This window comes from Suncus etruscus, chromosome 3 (genome assembly GCF_024139225.1).
Source record: "Suncus etruscus isolate mSunEtr1 chromosome 3, mSunEtr1.pri.cur, whole genome shotgun sequence".
Lineage (NCBI taxonomy): Eukaryota > Metazoa > Chordata > Mammalia > Eulipotyphla > Soricidae > Suncus > Suncus etruscus.
In genome coordinates, this window is record NC_064850.1 from 42,987,261 (window position 1) to 43,006,014 (window position 18,754).

The following is an 18,754-nucleotide window of genomic DNA, read 5'->3' on the forward strand; positions in this document are numbered from 1 at the left end:
AAGGAGGGTAGCTAAGTAATCCAGGGGTTCATTATTACGATATTATTGCTAGCTTTTCCCATGACACCAAGAAAACAAGGTGAGTCAGAATATTGAGAACAGAACAGCAGTGGAAGGTACATCCCAGCCAAAGCTATGAGATGCAGCCAGAGCAGCACAGCTTTGCTCCTATCTTTTAGGACAGTTGTTGGCATTGGTGATTTCAGCTGTTGTCATTGCAGGAAGCCAGAAGAGAACACAGGCAGACTAAAGAGCCAACTAAAGTAGAAGGAAAAGAATATAGACAGACAAACTCGGAGAATAGAAAGTAAACATATATGGAGAAAACTACAATGTTCCGAATCTTTGTGCCAAATATAGGTCTTCTCAGTGCTATGTGTCAAATCATTAATCAATTCCATATATGATAAAAGGAGGAAATGAAGCACACCTGAATGGAAGGAGAGAACATCCCCAGAGAGCCTTTGTTGTGTATGTACACATTTCTATGGGATTATTATGTTACTGATCCTACCTACCCTGATTGGTGATTGTGCCCTACCCTAGGGTGTGACCTAGCATTCTGCTCCCACCATAGGGTGGTACCTAATTATGATGTATAAAATCAAGAGTCTGTGGAAGGCTAGGACTTTTTCTCTGGGGCTGATTCTGGGGCTTTTGGCTTCAGCCTTATCGACGGAATAAAGCTGATATCTTCTGAAGCCTGACTGCCTGTTAGCTTTATTCCCGCCGCATTCACCTCAGAACCGCTGGCTGAACAGGATGACAGATGGTGGTCCAAGCTGGAGGATAAAGACCTCATCCTCCATCCCTCCATTAGTCAACCCCATCAAGGATTGTTCTGCAACAACCCTTTTCACCTGGAGAATGTGGAAAGCTAACACAATACACTCTTAGGCCAGCCTCTTTGACAGCATCCATGAGACAGATTGTGTCACTGGAACACATGGTGGACAAGGAGTAAATAGAAAAGTTGAAGCATCTGGTTCCTACCCAAGAGTTTGTGTCTGTCCATCTTTGAAGTGGAAGCCTCATGCTCCAGTCCCAAGGGATTGAGGAGTATGGTCTGGAAGCAAGTGTCAGGAAATAATCCACCACAAGCTTTCCGCTCAGTAGCAAAATGATACATAGACTAGTTGTGGCAATGGAAGCTGCAAGCAGCTTTTCCCTGAGACCACCCCCTTGGGTGGAGAACAGGTAGGCAGAAAAGACCAGTCTAGAGGCTCATGAGTGACAAGCAGAAGCAAAGATGAATTATCCTGAAAAGAGTGAAAACCAGTTACTCAAACACTACTCCCCAGGCCCGAATGGATGCACTCCCCGAGGAAGTTATGTTCATGTAGGAGATGGTAAAGAACAATATTGCTTCTTCTCCTGGGGTCTCAAACTCACAGCCCGTAGGCCGTTTGCAGCCCCTCCGTACAACATTTTGTGGCCCTGCCCTAGAGGAATCTATTTTTGTTTTGTTTTGTTTTAGTTGTTTGGGTCACAACCCCCAATGTTCAAGGCTTACTACTGACTTTGCACTCAAGGATCACCCCGACTTTGCCTCCTGCGGCCCCCAGGTAAATTGAGTTTGAGACCCCTGCTCTAGTCCATGGTACAGGAGCTGACCAAGACAGGATGATGGAACCCAGAGTTGCCGAGACACAGCTATGTGGTGTGAGCCACAACCAAAGGTTCGGGGCCAGCATTAACTTGACAGTAGTCTTGCAGTGTTCTGGGTACACTGGGCACTCTGGTGGCTCTGGGCACAGCCAGGGAATTGCAGGTTCCCGTGGGACTGTCCCCTATACCCTTTATATACTCCCAGCCTAAAGATTAAATTTTGTCTCATGTCTGCCAGAAGACATATACAGTATTTGTGTGTGGTCTGATTTTCATCAATAATATTCTGCCCAGCCACTTTGTGTCTCACCCACTTTTCTCTCATGAGATATTTCCCCCACTAGAGTTGCTGAGATGCAAGATCACTGCAGCTTGGCTCAGCCATTCTGTCCCACGGGAACCTGCTGTCAAGTTAATGCTGGCCCCGAACCTTTGGTTGTGGCTCACACCACATAGCTGTGTCTCGGCAACTCTGGGTTCCATCATCCTGTCTTGGTCAGCTCCTGTACCATGGACTAGAGCAGGGGTCTCAAACTCAATTTACCTGGGGGCCGCAGGAGGCAAAGTCAGGGTGATCCTGAGTGCAAAGTCAGTAGTAAGCCTTGAACATTGGGGGTTGTGACCCAAACAACTAAAACAAAACAAAAATAGATTCCTCTAGGGCAGGGCCACAAAATGTTGTAAGGAGGGCTGCAAACAGTCCTCGGCCAGCGTTTGAGACCCCTGGAGAAGAAGCAATATTGTTCTTTACCATCTCCTACATGAACAGAACTTCCTCGGGGAGTGCATCCATTCGGGCCTGGGGAGTAGTGTTTGAGTAACTGGTTTTCACTCTTTTCAGGAAACCCATAGGGTGAGTCTAGCCATCTGCTCCAGGAAATCCAAGGATTGCATCTAGAGGGCCTGCTGAATTCCCCTTAAATGGAGGTGCCTTATATCACTGTGTGGCAGTGAGGTGAGAAACAGCCCTGTGCCCAGAAGGAGACACTGGACTCTACGTCTGTATTAGAGCACTGAGGTGATTTCCCTGGCAGCATTTAGTGGCGCAGTCGAATACCTGGTCTCCAGAAGCAGAGAATGGCTTTGTAAGGCCCCAGAGCAGGAATTGCAGGAAGAAATGCCGTCTTGTTCCACTGGAGACTCTGAGAGTCACCCAGAGTCCTAGGCCAGCTGAAGATAGATGCTTCCTGGTGTGTCTCTGAGGTCCTCTCCCAGCCTCTAGTGGCCGAACAATTTGCATCCTGGCTAAGTCTTAACCACTTTCAGTTCCTTCTAGTGAGTGGGGGGATACTCGCAGAACACAGCAGGCCTCTCTCATCTCATTCTTTCCCCTTTTCTTCCCCCAGTCCTGATTCCTGTTGTTTATAGGCCACCCCACACACTCACACCTTGACTTTCACCAAGACCTACACTTGAACCTGCTTTCAGTGTTGAGAAGAAAGCTAGGGGCCTGAGCCATGGTGCAGTAGTAGTTCTTTTGCCTTTCATGCGGCTGACCCAGGATGGACCACAGTTTGATTTCCCACCCCCCCACCCCCATCCCATATGGTCCCTTAAGCCAGCAGCAATTTCCAGCGCATAACCTGGAGTGTCACCGGGTGTGGCCAAAAAAAAAAAAAAACAATTTTCACTTTGACCACGGATGAACTGAGAAACAGGGAACAGGCTAGGCATCTGTTTTTGCAATAGCAGTTGTAGTGGCCCCACCCCAAAAGCTTTGCCCTGGGTTTCCTTGGGCAGACTTGCCTGTGTCCTGCCATCCCTGTTCTCTGGTGCCCTGGAGAGGGAATGTTCTCTATAGTACTTACTCTGGTTTCCTCAGTGGCGAGGTCTGAGGACATTTACATTCAAAGGAATGGAAATCGCATTTTTGCTCAGCACTTCCTCAGCTCAGGAAACATTTTAGAAAAATGCTGAATTCTGTTCTGTGCTCTGCCTTTTGTGGGAGAGCATGAGCAAGGATTGGGTTTGGACCATACTCAGCAGTGCTCAGGACTTAACTCTTGCTTGGGCTCACAGGATTATAAGTGGTCCAGGGAATTGAAGACATTTTAGTCATGTGCAAGACAAGTAAGGTATCCACTGTACTACTCAGGCCCCCTTTGTACTACTTTAATATAATTTTTTTTTTTTGGTTTTTCGGGTCACACCCATTTGATGCTCAGGGGTTACTCCTGGCTAAGCACTCAGAAATCGCCCCTGGCTTGGGGGGGACCATATGGGACGCCAGGGGATCGAACCATGGTCCTTCCTTGGCTAATACGTGCAAGGCAGACACCTCTAGCGCCACCTCGTTGGCCCCTAATATAAATTTTTTAATTTAGTGACAATTTTATAATTGTCCAATTTTGCAACTTTAATCCAGTGCCCGATATACTTCCTTACTCAGTTATTTTGGGGTTTGGGGGGGAAATTTAGAGGGGGTGGACCATGCCCAGCAGTGCTCAGGGCTTGCTCCTGGCTCTGCACTCAGGAATCGCTTTTTTTTTTTTTTTTTTTGGTTTTTGGGTCACACCCGGCAGCACTCAGGGGTTACTCCTGGCTCTATGCTCAGAAATCGCCCCTGGCAACCATATGGGATGCCAGGATTCGAATCACCGTACTTCTGCATGAAAGGCAAATGCCTTACCTCCATGCTCTCTCTCCGGCCCCTCAGAAATCATTTTTGATGGTGTTCTGGGACCTTACGGGATGCCAGGGTTTGAACCCATATTAGTCGTATGCAAGACCTTACCCACTGTTCTATTGTTCTAGCTCTCTCATTCAGTTGCCTTTATTATTTTGTTCGATTTTGGTTTGGTTTTGGGGGATCCTATGGGGACCCTATGGGATGCTGGGGATCGAACCCAGATCCCCATGTCAGGCAAGCACCCTCCCCACTGTGTTTTCACTCCTGCCTCCTCACTTCATCTTGACTACAATTAGATCTTGGTGTCCCCTCTCTCTTTTGCCTGGACCCATGAAGCAGGGAAATCAGGATTCTTGCCCCTGTGTGTGTATGGGAGGTACAGATGGTCCCCAGTACCTGCCTCCCAGCTGGGACCTCTTGACTGGGCGCAGCGAAAACATTGGGACTGCTACACAGCCATGTCACTGAGGCCTGAGTGTGGGTGTCATTGGAGATCCCCCTCACCCTAGCCCCCTTTTATTCACTCCCATCTTGCTCTTGCCCCCCCCCCCCAACAGGTGGTGATCAATTATTCGATCGTCAAAGGGCTGAAGTACAACCAGGCCACGCCTACCTTCCACCAGTGGCGTGACGCCCGCCAGGTCTACGGCTTGAACTTCGCCAGCAAGGAGGAGGCCACCACTTTCTCCAATGCCATGTTGTTTGCCCTGAACATCATGAACTCCCAGGAAGGCGGTAAGTGGTTTAAGCCTATCCCTGCCATGCTTGGGGCCCCACCAAGCACTTTGAGCAGCTGGAAGGAGCTGGGTGTTCCCACCAGATGGTGAGCCGAGGGCAGGAAGTCAGCAGCCGGCTGACTGGGGAATGGCAGGATCCCTGAGAGTCCTGAATGCCGGGAGTTGGGGGACTGCGTAGACAGAACCACAGCTCAGTGCCAAGGACAGCACATAACAGGCCCCTGTAGGGAGCTGGTTTAGGGGACAAGGTGTTTTAGGGCCCAGCAGACAGGCCGCATGACCAGCCCCTGTATCTCTGGCTGCAACTAGGAAGCACCGTGGCAGGCAGGGAGTGGGATCTTACTGCAGATGTGGAGGCTGCTCACCAGTCCCCCAGGGCCCAGAGGATGGGCAGAGTTGGGAGCAGCAGCACTGTCTGAGTGGAGCCCTTAAAAGGTATCTCCTATGGTTCCCCAAGCCTGCCAGGAGCAATTTCTGAGCAAAGAGCCAAGAGTAACTCCTGAGTGTCTCCAGGTGTGTCCCAAAAACAAAGGGAAAAAAGCCGGAGCCCGTAGCTGCCTTGCAAAGTATCACACGCTGACTTCATGGGGGCCTGGGCAGGGGCCTAGGGAGACCATGACACTTTAGGGTTTCACATCTGCTCCCTGGGAGGGGCCCAACCTGGCACCCCATTGTGCCTGCAGCTACTATCATGAAGAGCTGAGGGACCCCAGTTTTCGTTTTTCTGGTGGAAAGTGTTTCCCTGGATGCCCGGACTTGGTGCCATTTGCATCACTTTTGGGTGCCCACAGGCCAAACCAGGTTGTGTCCCTTGGCCTCCTACTTGCCTCACCCCAGACCACTCACAGTGCCCAGCCTCTCTCCTGTCTCTTGGGTAGTGGCGAGTACCCAGAAGATACAAGCACCAGGGCTCTCTCTACATTGTGACTTGGGTGACCCTTAAAGGGACTTTGGAAGGTCCATCTCCGTTTCCGGCTCAGCCCTTAAATCCAGTGAAGGAATAAGTGGGAAACCAGACCCAGAGCCGAAGAGACCATCTGTGCCCAGATGAGGGGGCCACAGCAAGTCTTGGGTCCAGATTTCTTCATGAAGAAATTAGTATCTGTAGGTTTGGGGTCTGGGGTGCTCAGAGAGTTGCAGATTTCCTGGAATTTGCTCCTGAGAGGATTCGGGTCTATCTGTGGACATGGGTCCAGAGCTAGGGTATATGCACTGTGACTGACCGTCCCAGTGATTCAGGGTTCTCAGGTGCTGATGGCCCATTCCATTGTCACTTCCCCCATGGGCCCTGCCTGCCCTTCCTTCGAGAGTCTCCACACCTCACAGCTCAGATCACCAGCCCAGCCGCATCCTGGTGGCCCCTAACCATCTCCCACTCACCCTTCCTAGTACATTCCGTCTAGCTCCCAGTACTGCGCCTTCACAATTGCCTTCACACCTCCTGCCTCTCTGGATGCTAGGGCCTCTATGTGGGGGTGGAAGGTACAGGGGGATGGGGGAGGGGAGGGGGCTGCCTCTGAAGACCTGGACAGCGGAGACCAGCGCACTCTAGCCTTCAGGACTGGGCTCAAGGTGAGGGGCGCCATCTGTGACTGAGGGACATGGCTCATAGAATTGTCTCACACAGAAATCGCACCCGTCACCTTGGTCCTCTTAGCATCGGCGCCGCACACTCTCCTCCAGCAGGGACTGGGGAGGGGGTGTGGGGGGAAAGGGGTGTGGGAGGGTGAGCACAGCTCCAGCTGGGCGTTGTGAGGGCAGAACACACCACCTCTCCAGCCCACCTCTACCACTGGGGTTTCCCTTTTCTAACATTTGTCCAGTCGTCAGCCCCTGGGACCTGCCAGGCTTGGCTTTGGCACACACAGGGGGCCAGGCTGCTTGGCTGGGTTTGGGGAGCACCTGGCAGAAGGCATATGAAGGGGACTCAGCCTGGCCCCTGGAAGAGGGAGGTGCCAGGGGCCTGCCTGAAAAGCCAGAGAATGCCCACCTTCCCTGGCCTCCTATCTGCCAGCAGCTTTCAGGCTCTAGGAGGGACTGTTGACTTCACTGTGCTCACTGCAGCCCATGCCCTAGACACCCCAGAACTGCCCTCTACGAAGGGGGCCCTAACTTGGCCCTCATGCCCGCCCCCACAGCTCCTGGGCCCTTCATGCCTCCGTTCAGGCATCTCTGTTTCTCTCCCCTTAGGGGTTTCTCTCAACCCTTAGGGATCTCTCTCCCTCCCACACTCCCACTTGCTGACCCAGCCCCCCAGTTCCCTGTGAGAGCCCACCTTCAGGCCGGAATTGTCCCTCTACTGGCAGAGCTGAGTCCACAATGTAGACAGGCCCCAGGGTCTCATGACCTGCCATGGCCACTCAGGGTGGGAGCAGAGGCCTGAGGAGACCCACGTGGGGCATGTTAGTGTATTATTTGGGTGTTTGGCAGGGTGGTTGAAGGTGTCCCTGCTTTTCCCAGCCTTGCTGGTTCCCACATGGGTGGGTGAGGGTTGCACCATCCACTGGGTTTGCAGTCCCCTGTGCATCTGTGGGCCTCATCTTCTCTCGAAAAGACTCTGGGGCAGGAGAGATAGTGTAGTGGCTTGACTTGCATGCTGCCAAGCTGGGTTTCATCTCCGCAGCACATAATCGCTGAACACAAAGCCAGGAGTCAGCCCCAAGCACTTGCAGGATGTGCCCCCAAACAGAGGAGGAAAGAGTTAATAATGCAGCCCGGTTCTTTCTACCTTCCTATGAGCTCTCAGTGCAACTTGCTGCCTTGTATCTATCCCTGCCCAGAGCAGGGAAGACTCTGGGACCCTAAGGGGTCTGCCTTGGGCCTCAGGCCCACCCAGCCCACTTTCATCCCAAAGGGTACCTTGAAGGTTCCTCCTGGCTTGCCCTGCAGGTCCCAAGCCTCCTGGTGCCCCCACCCCACCCCCTCCCCTGCAGACTCCCATAGGCTGGCTGGGAGCTCATTAAAGATTGAGGCTGAAGCCCGCTGGTGGCACTGGGTTGCTTACAGACGGCTGGGAAGGACAGGTAGGTGGCCGGGATGCAGGCTGCAGGTCTTGGGGCGCGCGGCCCCGGGCCTGCCCAGGGGGTCTGCAGGGAATGGACCATCCAGTGCTTCTGCTTCTGCCACTGCAACTGCACCGTGCTCTGCAGAGTGAGCTGTAGGTGGCCCTGACCCCCCTCCTCTCCTGCACCCCCCACCCCTGTTCCCACTCTGCAGAATGAGCTGTAGGTGGCCCTGACTCCCCCCTCCTGCAACCCCCTGACCCCTCTCTGCAGAGTGAGTTGTAGGTGGCCCTGACCTCACCTCTCCTGCACCCCCACCCCTGTTCCCACTCTGCAGAGTGAGCTGTAGGTAGCCCCGACTCCCCCCTCCTGCAACCCCCTGACCCCTCTCTGCAGAGTGAGTTCTAGGTGGCCCTGACCCCCCTCCTCTCCTGCACCCCCACCCCTGTTCCCACTCTGCAGAGTGAGCTGTAGGTAGCCCCGACTCCCCCCTCCTGCACCCCCGACCCCTCTCTGCAGAGTGAGCTATAGGTGGCTCTGAACCCCTCCTCTCCTGCACCCCCCACTCCTGTTCCCGTTCTGCAGAGTGAGCTGTAGGTAGCCCCGACCCCCTCTCCTGCACCCCCCCTGACTCCTCTCTGCAGAGTGAGCTGGAGGAGGCCCTGACCCCCTCTCCACACCCCTCTCCTCCCCATTGTGCAGAGCTGCCCTGTGGCCTTTGTGGGGCAATGTTGGCTCTGAAGGGGATGCTGCCCCATCTTGCCCGGGTTCTAGAGCCTGGAGCTGGCAGCTGGGCAGGGGCCCCTTTCCGAGTCCCCATCCTATGGCCGCTGTGTCTCCCAAAGGTCCCCGCCCACAGGTGCTGAAGAGGCGCTGTCACCCCCCCCAACTCCCCGGGAGTGACTGGGCAGTTGGGGTGTTGTACTTGAAAACTTAGGCTGGGTTCAGGGAAGCTGCCAGTCCTCCTGGTCCTTGAGACTAGGGAGGGGTGAGAGGAGCAGAGGATGGGCAGGTGGGGTAGTAGGAGGGGTGAATCTGGAAGGCTCAGAACGGGACTTGAGAGGCACGGGTAATGATGGGAAGGAGGGGGGACTTGGAAAGGGTAAGGATAGGGGTGAGGTGGATGAGGACAGAGAGGGGTAAGGCAGGCAGGAGTGAGGATGGGGAGGGGGAGAGTGGAAGGGTAAGGACAGGAGAAAGGCGGGCAGGCTGGGGATGGGTGGGAAGGCCCAGAGGCTCCATAGTAGCCCTTCAAACAATGTGAGGAGTTGGGGTTCCAGGGAATTGGGCTCTGAGCCCAGCTGGTGAACCCTACCACCCTGCACTTAGATGGGAGCTGCCGGGTTCTGCTACTGGTTCCTCAGGGCCCAGTCCACATCCCTGCCCCAACGCCTCACTAGGGTCCCCCAGAAGCAGGAGTCCCCCCCCCGGGGGGGGGGGAGGCACTGGGTCTGCCAGCCGAGCACCTGCTCCCACGCCAGGCTCAGGTTCCATCTCACCAGCGCTTCCCACTGCTCCTGTAAACCGACCTGGCCTCATGCATGTTAATGGAAGCAGAGGTAGAACCAGTCCCCAGGGCAGCGTCTCCCCATACCCCAATCCCAAGAGCTCCTGTCCTAGATGTCACAGGTGTTTCCAGGTATTGCAGGTGTGTCTCAGGCTACATGAGGGAGGCGACTCCACACCCTTGAATAATTATTGAAAAATTATTCAAGGGCCCGGAGAGATAGCACAGTGGTGCTTACCTTGCAAGCAGCCGATCCAGAACCTAAGGTGGTTGGTTCGAATCCCGGTGTCCCATATGGTCCCCTGTGCCTGCCAGGAGCTATTTCTGAGCAGACAGCCAGGAGTAACCCCTGAGCACCGCCGGGTGTGGCCCAAAAACCAAAAAAAGAAAAACAGAAAAATTATTCAGGAATTAACCAAAAATAATACTGTAATTCTACCCACATGGCGACTTCAGGAGTTAATGCTGGAGGGGGTCCTGTCTGCCCAGGCCAACTCTGGGGTCTTGGCCTCCCAGAAACCCCTCCAGCCAAGAGATGACGGGCCCTGTCCTTCCCTGCATGGCAAAGACAGGGTCCCCGTGTGAGACCGCCTTTCCCTGGTCCCTTAGCCTGACCCCATCAACCTCCATCACCCTTGTGGTCATGCTCAAGTCCCTCCTGCCTCTCCCAGACCCAGAAAAGAGCCACCAGCTTCCTGGGCCCCAAATCCTGAGGACGAGGGTTCACGGCCGGCCACGAGGGGGTGCTTCAGGACTCGCTTGTGTATCCCCCCACTTCCCAACCACACAGGCCTGTGTCAAAGTCGGGGCCAGGGCCGCCTCCATGTGGGGCAGCAGAGTGGGGACCCCGGTTCCCCTGTTTCGTTCTCACCTGGGTCAGTTCACGATGTCCCTCCCGATCTGCCTGTGATCCCTTCCAGTTCCCTGGGTGCCGGACCTGCAGCCCTGTTTCCAGTGTCCCAGGACTTTTGTCAGCAACAGACTGACAGAGGGGCAACAGACGGGGGGTGGGGGGGTGGGGGTAGGACCCTGAGGACAGGCAGGTGGGGGGTCCAGACCGGCTAGCTGGTTTCCTGGAGCCTCCCTGGGGGAGACACTGAATATGGTGGGGCAGCACCCACGTGTTCAGTAGGGCCTGAGAGGGGTAGAAGTTCTGGTCCTGGACCCCAACTGTGCTGATGAGCAGCCATGGGGCTGTGCACTCCACCAGGACACAGCCAGGCTGACTAGTTGCTCCCACAGCAGGACCAGGACCCGAAACCCTGCCAGTGAAAGAGGGGGATTGAGTTCTAGGGTTCCACTCCTGCAGGCCCAGGGGTCCAGCATCCCTGGAAGGGGTGGGGCCCAAAGCCCAAGGCCTGAGGGGGGGACAGGCCAGTTGCAAGTAGCGGAAGTCCAGGCCTGGACAGTGGGGGGCTCCAGGCTCAAGCCAGGGCTCTGTCAGGTCAGGGTAAGGCCTGAATGTCCAGGACTCAGGATGAGACACACAGAATGGGCAGGACAGTTCTCGGGGGTGGGGGGGAGGCTGTCCTGCTTCAGCCAGGGTGAGACAGTACCAGGAGCTGCCCTGTCCCAGCAGTTTGGAACCCCAGGGCCGGGTAGCCACCTCTGGTATCACATACAGCATCACTATCCCAGCTTCATGGTGACTGGGAACAGTTATTTCCTCTGTTCATATTTTGAAGATCTGCATGGAACATGAAAGAATTTGTGGGAGGGCTACACCCAGCATTTCTGGGGAACATGAGGTCATCTCAGGGCTTGCTCTGGCTTGGTGCTGGGGGGCTTGCAGTGTCGGGGTATGAGCCCTGGACTCTCACATACAAAACTTGAGCTTCTGTCATTGAGCATCTGATGAGGGAGGGGTTAAAGCTAACCTGTTCCACACCCAGCTCAGGACTGCCTCTGGCTCTGTGCTCAGGGATCGCTCCTGGCAGCTCTGTTGACCTGACGTGGTCCCTTACCCAATGTGGGAGAACATTGGGACTCTCCACTGTAGAACAGGGCCAGGGCTCAGCCTGGGTCAGCTAGCATGGGCACAGTACTGAGCCAGCGACTGTATGCCAGGCCACAGTGGCAGATTCTTCTGGTACTTCTCCCGAAGCTAGGGCAGGAGGTGGCACTGCGCCAGGACCAGTGGCAGAACCATCTCGGATAGACATTGTTCCTCGAGTGCGGGAGCCCCAGTCTGCAAGTCTGTGACTGTGGACTGGGCTGCCCCCAACCTGCCCCCTGGGGGCCCTCGGGACCTCTGGGCTCTGGGAACATTGCGAGCATAGGTGAGCAGGAAACAAGACTCCCACCACATCAGTGACATTTGTGCTGCCTCCCCACGATTGTGGTCCAAGGCCCAGGTCTGTGGTTCCTATCCCCATGGGTGCAGGTGTATGACAGTTGGTCACAATCCAACCACCTCTGTCCACACACACACTTTGGGGGCTGTGGGTCAATGAGGTCTCATCCTAGCACCAACTGATTTTGTGCTCCCATGCGTCGCTGTTCGCTGGCACACACACACACACACACACACACACACACACACACACACTAAATGGCCTTCAGGGCCTTTGTTTGAATCCGGGGCGACTTGCCAGGAGGTATAGACAAGGAAGTGCAGTATATGAGTGAAGGGGTTACGGGACAGCTGACGGTTAAAATGGATTTGAGGGGCCAGAGCAATAACACAGCAGGTAGGACGTTTGCCTTGCATGCAGCCGACCCTGGTTCGATCCTCGGCATCCCATAGGGTCCCCCTGAGCCTGCCAGGAGCAAGTTTTGAGTGCAGAGCCAGGAGTAATCTCTAAGCACCACCAGGCAGGTGTAACATAAAAACCAAAAAAGAAAAAAATTGGGTTTGAGCTCCGTGAGTAATGGGCTCCATCTGGGGCCAAAGAGGTGATTCATTGGACTGAGCCCTTACCTAATTCAGTTAGAGACATGTGGTTTCTCCCTTCTTCACCCAGTACTGAGCCAGGGGTAAACCCTGAGCACTGCTGAGTGTAGCCCAAAATCAGAAAGAGAAAAAGAAGGGGTCTTCAAGGGCCGAATAACAAGAAAGGGGGAGGTGGGGAGGTGGGCGGGGCAAGGTGGGTGGGCCACAGCCCGGGCTCCCCCACTGCTCACCACTGCTCTCGGCTTCTCTGCCCCCCCCCAGGCCCCTCCAGCCAGCGGCAGCTGCAGAATGGACCCTCTCCTGACGAGATGGACCTCCAGAGAAGGTGGGACCCGCGCCAGGCCAGGTCATCTCTGGCCTGAAGAGGGTTCTGGGGTGACCCCACTTCTGGCCTCTAGGGCACGTGGGACTTTCACACTTGGGGTTTCCCAACTGAAATCCGAGGGAAGGGTTGTCCACTGAATACGGCCTGAGCAGGAGCACCCTAAAAAGACAGCCGGGGAACTGGGAACTGGTCACACCTCATCCTGACCCCTAGCCCCCTGGTGGTCAGTGTGTGGACTGCAGGCTTCGCGGTCCTGTCTGGGCTTGTCACTGTCCCTCAACATGGGGTCACCGAAGCACCCTGAACCTGAAGGAGGTGAGAGGTGGACGTCTCTGGGCCCACAATTTTCTTCCCCTGCCCTCCGCTGACTTTCCATTGTTTCCGGAGATCTCTACCTCCTCCATTGGGGGCCCAGACCACTGGACTTTGAGGTCCTGGCACTGGGCGGGCTCTGCGGGCAACTCTTCTCAGCTCCTTCCAGGCCTGAGGTCCCTGGCCATTATCGGGGTTCTAGGCAGGATTCCCCACAAGAGCACAAGAAAGAATCAGGGTTCTGTGAGGACCCCACAGTCAGGGAGTTCCTGTCCCGCTGAATGGTGCTGGCTTCTACCTGCCTGCCTCACTCAAGGTGACCCTGTCTCCCAAGGTTTCCAAAGTGGCTCCTACTGCCAGCCTTGCCTGGTGCCTCCCTGGAGTGCTGGCCGATCTCCAGGTCCCACATAGCCACTCTCCCTGCCCCATCAGCGCCCCTGGCAGCCACTTAGGATAACTACCCCCAGTGGAGCATTGCTCCCTCAATCAGTCCCTCCACTGGTCCCCCACTCAGGGCTCCTTGTCCCTTAGAAGCTCTGCAGCCGCTGCCCTATGCCCCTTGTGGCACCACCAGGCTTGACCTGTGTGCGGTGGCTGAGATCCTGAGGCCACAGGCCTTGTGGCACACGCACGACTAGGACATGTCCCAGCTCAGGTGGGGCAGCTGGGCGGGCACTAGACACGGCCAGGGGCAGCGGGCACTGGACACGGCCAGGGGCAGCAGGCACGGCCTCTGCTTGCAGGCAGGTGATGGAGCAACAGCAGCAGCGCCAGGATTCCCTGGAAAGGAGAGCCTCGGCCCCCGGTGAGAACCGCACTCAACCCACTTGCCCCCACTTCTCCTCACCCTGACCCTCCCGTCCCAACTCATCACGACCCCTTTACTATCCTCTCTTCACCTCGAATCTCCCTCCTTACACCCCATACTACACCCCTACCCTCCCTGTCGCCCTCTCACCCTGTCACCTCCTCACCCCTGCCAGCCTGCCCCTACACCTCCCCCAACCTTCCCCCCTGCCCATCATCTGTATCCCCTTCAGCTCTTCTCCCACTCCCCAGGAGACCCCAGGTCCCCTCCCTGGACCCTGTAGCCCCCTAAGCTCATGTGTCCCGATCAGTGACCCCGGGGGTCTCTGTGTGGTGGCTAGGGTGGGCCAAGACCTGACACTGCCCCATCCCCTAAGGCTTGGCCTCAACATCTCTCGGGGACTGGCATCTGCCAAGGCCTAAAAAGGAGTGGAGGGAGGGGGGGGATGCAGCCTGCTGGGCCAGCAGGACATGGGGCTCACAGGGTCTAGGAGACAGAAGCAAGTGGGGCATGCAGAGGGGCAGCCAGGGGAGGTTCGCTGACGGTCTCTTCTACCCTGGCAGGACCCCTCCTCCCGCCGGGACACCCCTCCACAGTCAGCGCTCCCCTGTCCTGTACGGGACCTCCCCCCCCCACCGCCACCCCCAGTCCCTCCTCCACCCACGGGGATCGCCCCCCCGCCCCCTCCTCCATTGCCTAGCGGAAGCACCCAGGGTGCCAGCCACGACGAGAGCTCTGGGGCTGGGCTGGCCGCTGCCCTGGCTGGGGCCAAGCTGAGACGGGTCCAGCGGGTAAGGCCGGGTCACTTGGGGAAGAGAGGGTGGTCCCCACTAGGTCAGGATCACCCGGGAAAAGAAGGGGGTCCCAGCTAGGTTGGGGTTACATGGGGAGGGAATGAGGAAACTGAAGCATGGTCTCCAGTGTGGTTGTGATGGAGGGCCCAGGAGGCAGCAGCAAGGGGCCCTCTGGCTGGAGCACTGGCGGTAGCCAACTGGAAGCCTCTGGTGTATTCCTGGAAAGTCAGGTAGACCAGGACGACTGAGCTGGCTTCTTTCCCCACAGCCGGAGGACGCATCAGGGGGCTCCAGCCCCAGTGGCCCATCCAGGTCGGACAGTAGCCGGGCCAGCAGTGGGGGCGGCGGGGGCCTCATGGAGGAGATGAACAAGCTGCTGGCTAAGAGGTGGGTGCAGCAACCTGGATCCAGGCAGAGGGTTAGGCCTCCCACAGGTGCTGGAGGGTTAGGCCTCCCACGGGTGCTGGGACCCCCGAAGCCTGCTGAGCTGGCCTATTCACATCACCTCTAACCCATCACCCACAGGAGAAAGGCCGCGTCCCAGACAGACAAGCCGGACCGGAAGGAGGACGAGGGCCAGGCGGTGAGGACGGGGATGTGTGAGGTGGGGATCCTTACCCCCATCTGAGCACTCAGCCCGATGGGGTTTTCATCCACGGCCCAGGCCTGAAGTGCTACCTCAGAAGCAGAGGCCCCCTTGGGTATGGACCAACACAAAAGAGCCCCCACTTCTGACCAGGCCCACTGCCTGCCAAGATGTGCCTGCTGTCCACTGCTTCACTGACCCTGAGCAAAGTGTCCAACAGGGACCTGGGGAGGCTGACGCTTGGGGTGACATCAGTGGGGCTTCTGGTCGTTTCAGGAAGAGCCGAGCACCTCTCTGTCCCCAGGAGGCCGTACTGCCAGTCAGACCCCGAACCCTACAGGTAGGACACAGGGCAGGTAGGAGGGGGTGCTTCTTAGGACACCCCACATCTCTCTCACACACAGGACACGATAGGACAGGGCAGCGCCTGTGACTACCAGAGCTGGACTGGGACAACTTTCGGGTGGGGAGGGAGGTGGCCCAGGTCACTGGGGCCTACACTACACAGGGCCTGGGGAACTGGTTGCCTCCACTCAGCCTGCAAGGTGACTCATCTCACCACTGCAAGGTGGCCAGTGGACTCTGTGGGATAGTGTCCTAGTGGGTTTGTGCAGTTAGCTACCCATTCTGGCACCCCAAGACCCCCTCCAGTCACCTTTCTGGCCTACTTCCTCCTATCACCCCTCTGTGTATTGGTCTCTATAATGTGTATGTGGCTATAAAATGTGTATCCGGTGTGGTGCATAGATATGGCATGTCTGTGTGATGAGCTGCATACTCAGCTGTGTGTGATTATGGGGATGAGTGGGACATGTGCATATCTGTTCATGAGTAACTATGGATCTGTGGACTGTATGATCATACGTGCATTATGTGTACATAATGGGTTAATATTTGTGGGTATGTGGCTGTGGTATGAGTATGGTGTGTCGATGGACATGGTATGTATATGTGATGTTTGTGACTATTGTGTATATAGAGGCCGAAGCGATAGCATAGTGGTAGGGTGTTTGCCTTGAATGCAGCTGATCCAGGATGGACCCGGGTTCAATCCCCAGTGTCCCATATGGTCCCCTGAACCAAGAATGATTTCTGAGCACATAGCCAGGAGTAACCCCTGAGCATCACCAGGTGTGATCCCCCCCCAAAAAAAATTGAAGTGTATACAAAGTACATACATTACAAGTTTATTTTGTGGGTAAATGATGTGTTTGTATGCAAGTATATGTATGTTATGTGTGTGAGTGTTGTGTATATGTGTGCATATGACATGTATGCATAGGTGTCTGATTATATGCTTGTATGGTATATGTATGGGTATATGCATGTCTAGTCTGTTGTGTGCATGAGTATGTATCTCTTATGTATATATGGGTGTGAGTATAGATATGTGGCATATGTTGTGTGTTTGAGTGCATGGGTACATGTGTATTTACTCTGTATATGAATATGTGCATTGTGTGTCCATGAATCATCTGAGTGGGGGGGGACAATAGTGCCCCCTAAGCCCACGAGGCTTGGACCTGGGTGTCTCTGCTGAGCCTATGTCGTACCCACAGACGCTGGCCGAAAGCCCTGGGAACGGAGTAACTCAGTGGAGAAGCCGGTGTCATCGCTGCTGTCCAGGTGAGCCACTGGTCAGGCTGGGCACGGGCTGGGGCGGAGGGGCATCCAGCATAACTCATGCGTATGTTTGCTCCCTGGTAGAACCCCCTCCATGGCCAAGAGCCCCGACGCTAAGAGCCCCCTCCAGTCCCAGCCTCAGTCTAGGTACCGCTGTGCCCAACTAACAACCCACTCCTTGTCCTGCTGGCTAACACGGTTTGGGGGGCTGGGTGCAGGGACCTGGGGAGTAGAGACTCCCTGATCTATGGGAGAAGGTGGGTTTGAGATGCTTGCTCTCCAGCCGGAAGAGAGCAGGGCCAGGTGGGCCTGATGACAAGACTGAGCGTCAAAGAGGGAGGGGCGTGAGGAGCCATCATGGGGGTTGGAGGATTGTGAGGGGCCCATAGTTGGGGTCTGAGGAATCCACAGGGCTGTGGGGGCCTCCAGCTCGTGTGCTTCAGGGCAGGGCTCTCCCCACATGCAGCGTCCAGCTAGATGTGGCTGGCTGGGCACCTGTGGGCAGAACTGGGCCACCCTATGTGCCCCCTTTGTGCAGGAATGTCCAGGGACACAGCTCAGAGCTGGGGGCCTGTGTGTCCAGAGAGATGGGACAGGACTGGCTTAGGGGAGCTCACCCTGACAGGACCTCAGACCCTTGCTCACGACCACTCTGGGCCTCCCTGGGTCTCCCCCAAGAGGAGCCCTGCTTTCTCCTCTGCCCCCTCCGGGAGGTGCCCTGCCTCCATGCTCGGTGGTAGCACTTTCGGCCAGGAAAGGTGCTCACTAGTCAGACTTTGGGGAGCACAGAGACATTTCTGCCTGCTCGGATTTCCAAACTCCTCCCTCTTATACAGACATAGACCCAGCTGCCCCGGGTCTATGCTGCTTCTAGACCTCACAAGCTGGTGCTACAACCCCCCACAGCATGTGGTCCGGTCCAGGGCTTAGCTGTGATGTGGGGACACGACCAGGCTGTCCTTAGGGTTTCATTCACTTCCTTGGTGCATAAGCCTTGGAACCACCTTGGCTGTGAAGTGACTAGGCCGAGGCTCTGGCCTACATGTCTGGCACCAGTTTTTGATAGTACTTGGCTGGATGAACCCAGTTTCACAGCTGGGCTGGCCCTGTCTAGCCCTGGGTACCTCCTACTGAACATTCTGGAGACCCACACTTAGGCAAATCTCCTTTTGCCGAGATTTGCCAAGGTGGCTTCATGTGGGAGACCCTGTGTTCTATTTGGGGGGTTGGAGGCCCCCCAGGAGACACTCAAGGGTCCTGGGGGCTCTGCTAAATGATATTCGACCAGCCAAGTTTTGCTGAGGCAAGGTACCCAGAAACTGCACACAGCGATGCTTGGGGCACCGTGTGGGGGTCCGGGGTAGAATCAGGATTGGTGACCACTAGTGGGTGCCTGTGGGTCCTGCCTCTTGGGGCCTGGGAGTTGGGCTCACCCACCAGTCCATCTGAAAGCATTTCTAAGGACCCTTCACAGCTGGACACCATGACCACCCAAGAGCAGATCAGGTTCCCTGGGGAAGTTTCCAGAAGCTGAGGGTGCACAGAAGCCAGTGTCCAGCCCGGCTGGGGGTCTGGTTGTCTTATCCCTGGAGAGGCGGGTAGCAAGGCACAGTGGGAGTGCCTGCCAGCCCCACACTGTAGCACCGCACCCTCACAGGATGAAGCCCACAGGCAGTGTGAGCGATGCTGCCCTGGACGCCTTCGACCTGGACCGGATGAAACAGGCGAGACCCCTGGGCACTAGAGGAGGGGCCCCTCTCAGTCTAGTAGATGGGGGGGGCTAAGGTGGGGAGCCCCCCGGTCTCACGACTGTGCCCCACAGGAAATCCTGGAGGAGGTAGTGCGGGAGCTGCACAGAGTGAAGGAGGAGATCATCGATGGTGAGGCCCTGCACCCCTGCACTCCACCCCATCTCCTCTGGGCAGCTGGC

General features: G+C 56.1%; 2 protein-coding genes across 2 annotated transcripts in view; both read left to right on the forward strand.

Moving 5' to 3' along the window:
* The window catches only part of EML1 (EMAP like 1), a 669,910-nt gene that overhangs the window by 205,955 nt on the left and 445,201 nt on the right, over positions 1-18,754 (forward strand). The gene's annotated exons all lie outside the window — the stretch shown is intronic.
* EVL (Enah/Vasp-like) overlaps positions 1-18,754 on the forward strand; it is a 43,360-nt gene that overhangs the window by 23,766 nt on the left and 840 nt on the right. Inside the window, 12 exon segments of the mRNA XM_049769931.1 lie at positions 4,795-4,972; positions 12,638-12,701; positions 13,757-13,818; positions 14,385-14,446; positions 14,448-14,612; positions 14,884-15,002; positions 15,141-15,198; positions 15,478-15,535; positions 16,755-16,827; positions 16,909-16,971; positions 18,482-18,548; positions 18,647-18,704. Of these exon segments, the coding sequence (XP_049625888.1) occupies positions 4,795-4,972; positions 12,638-12,701; positions 13,757-13,818; positions 14,385-14,446; positions 14,448-14,612; positions 14,884-15,002; positions 15,141-15,198; positions 15,478-15,535; positions 16,755-16,827; positions 16,909-16,971; positions 18,482-18,548; positions 18,647-18,704 (1,027 nt within the window).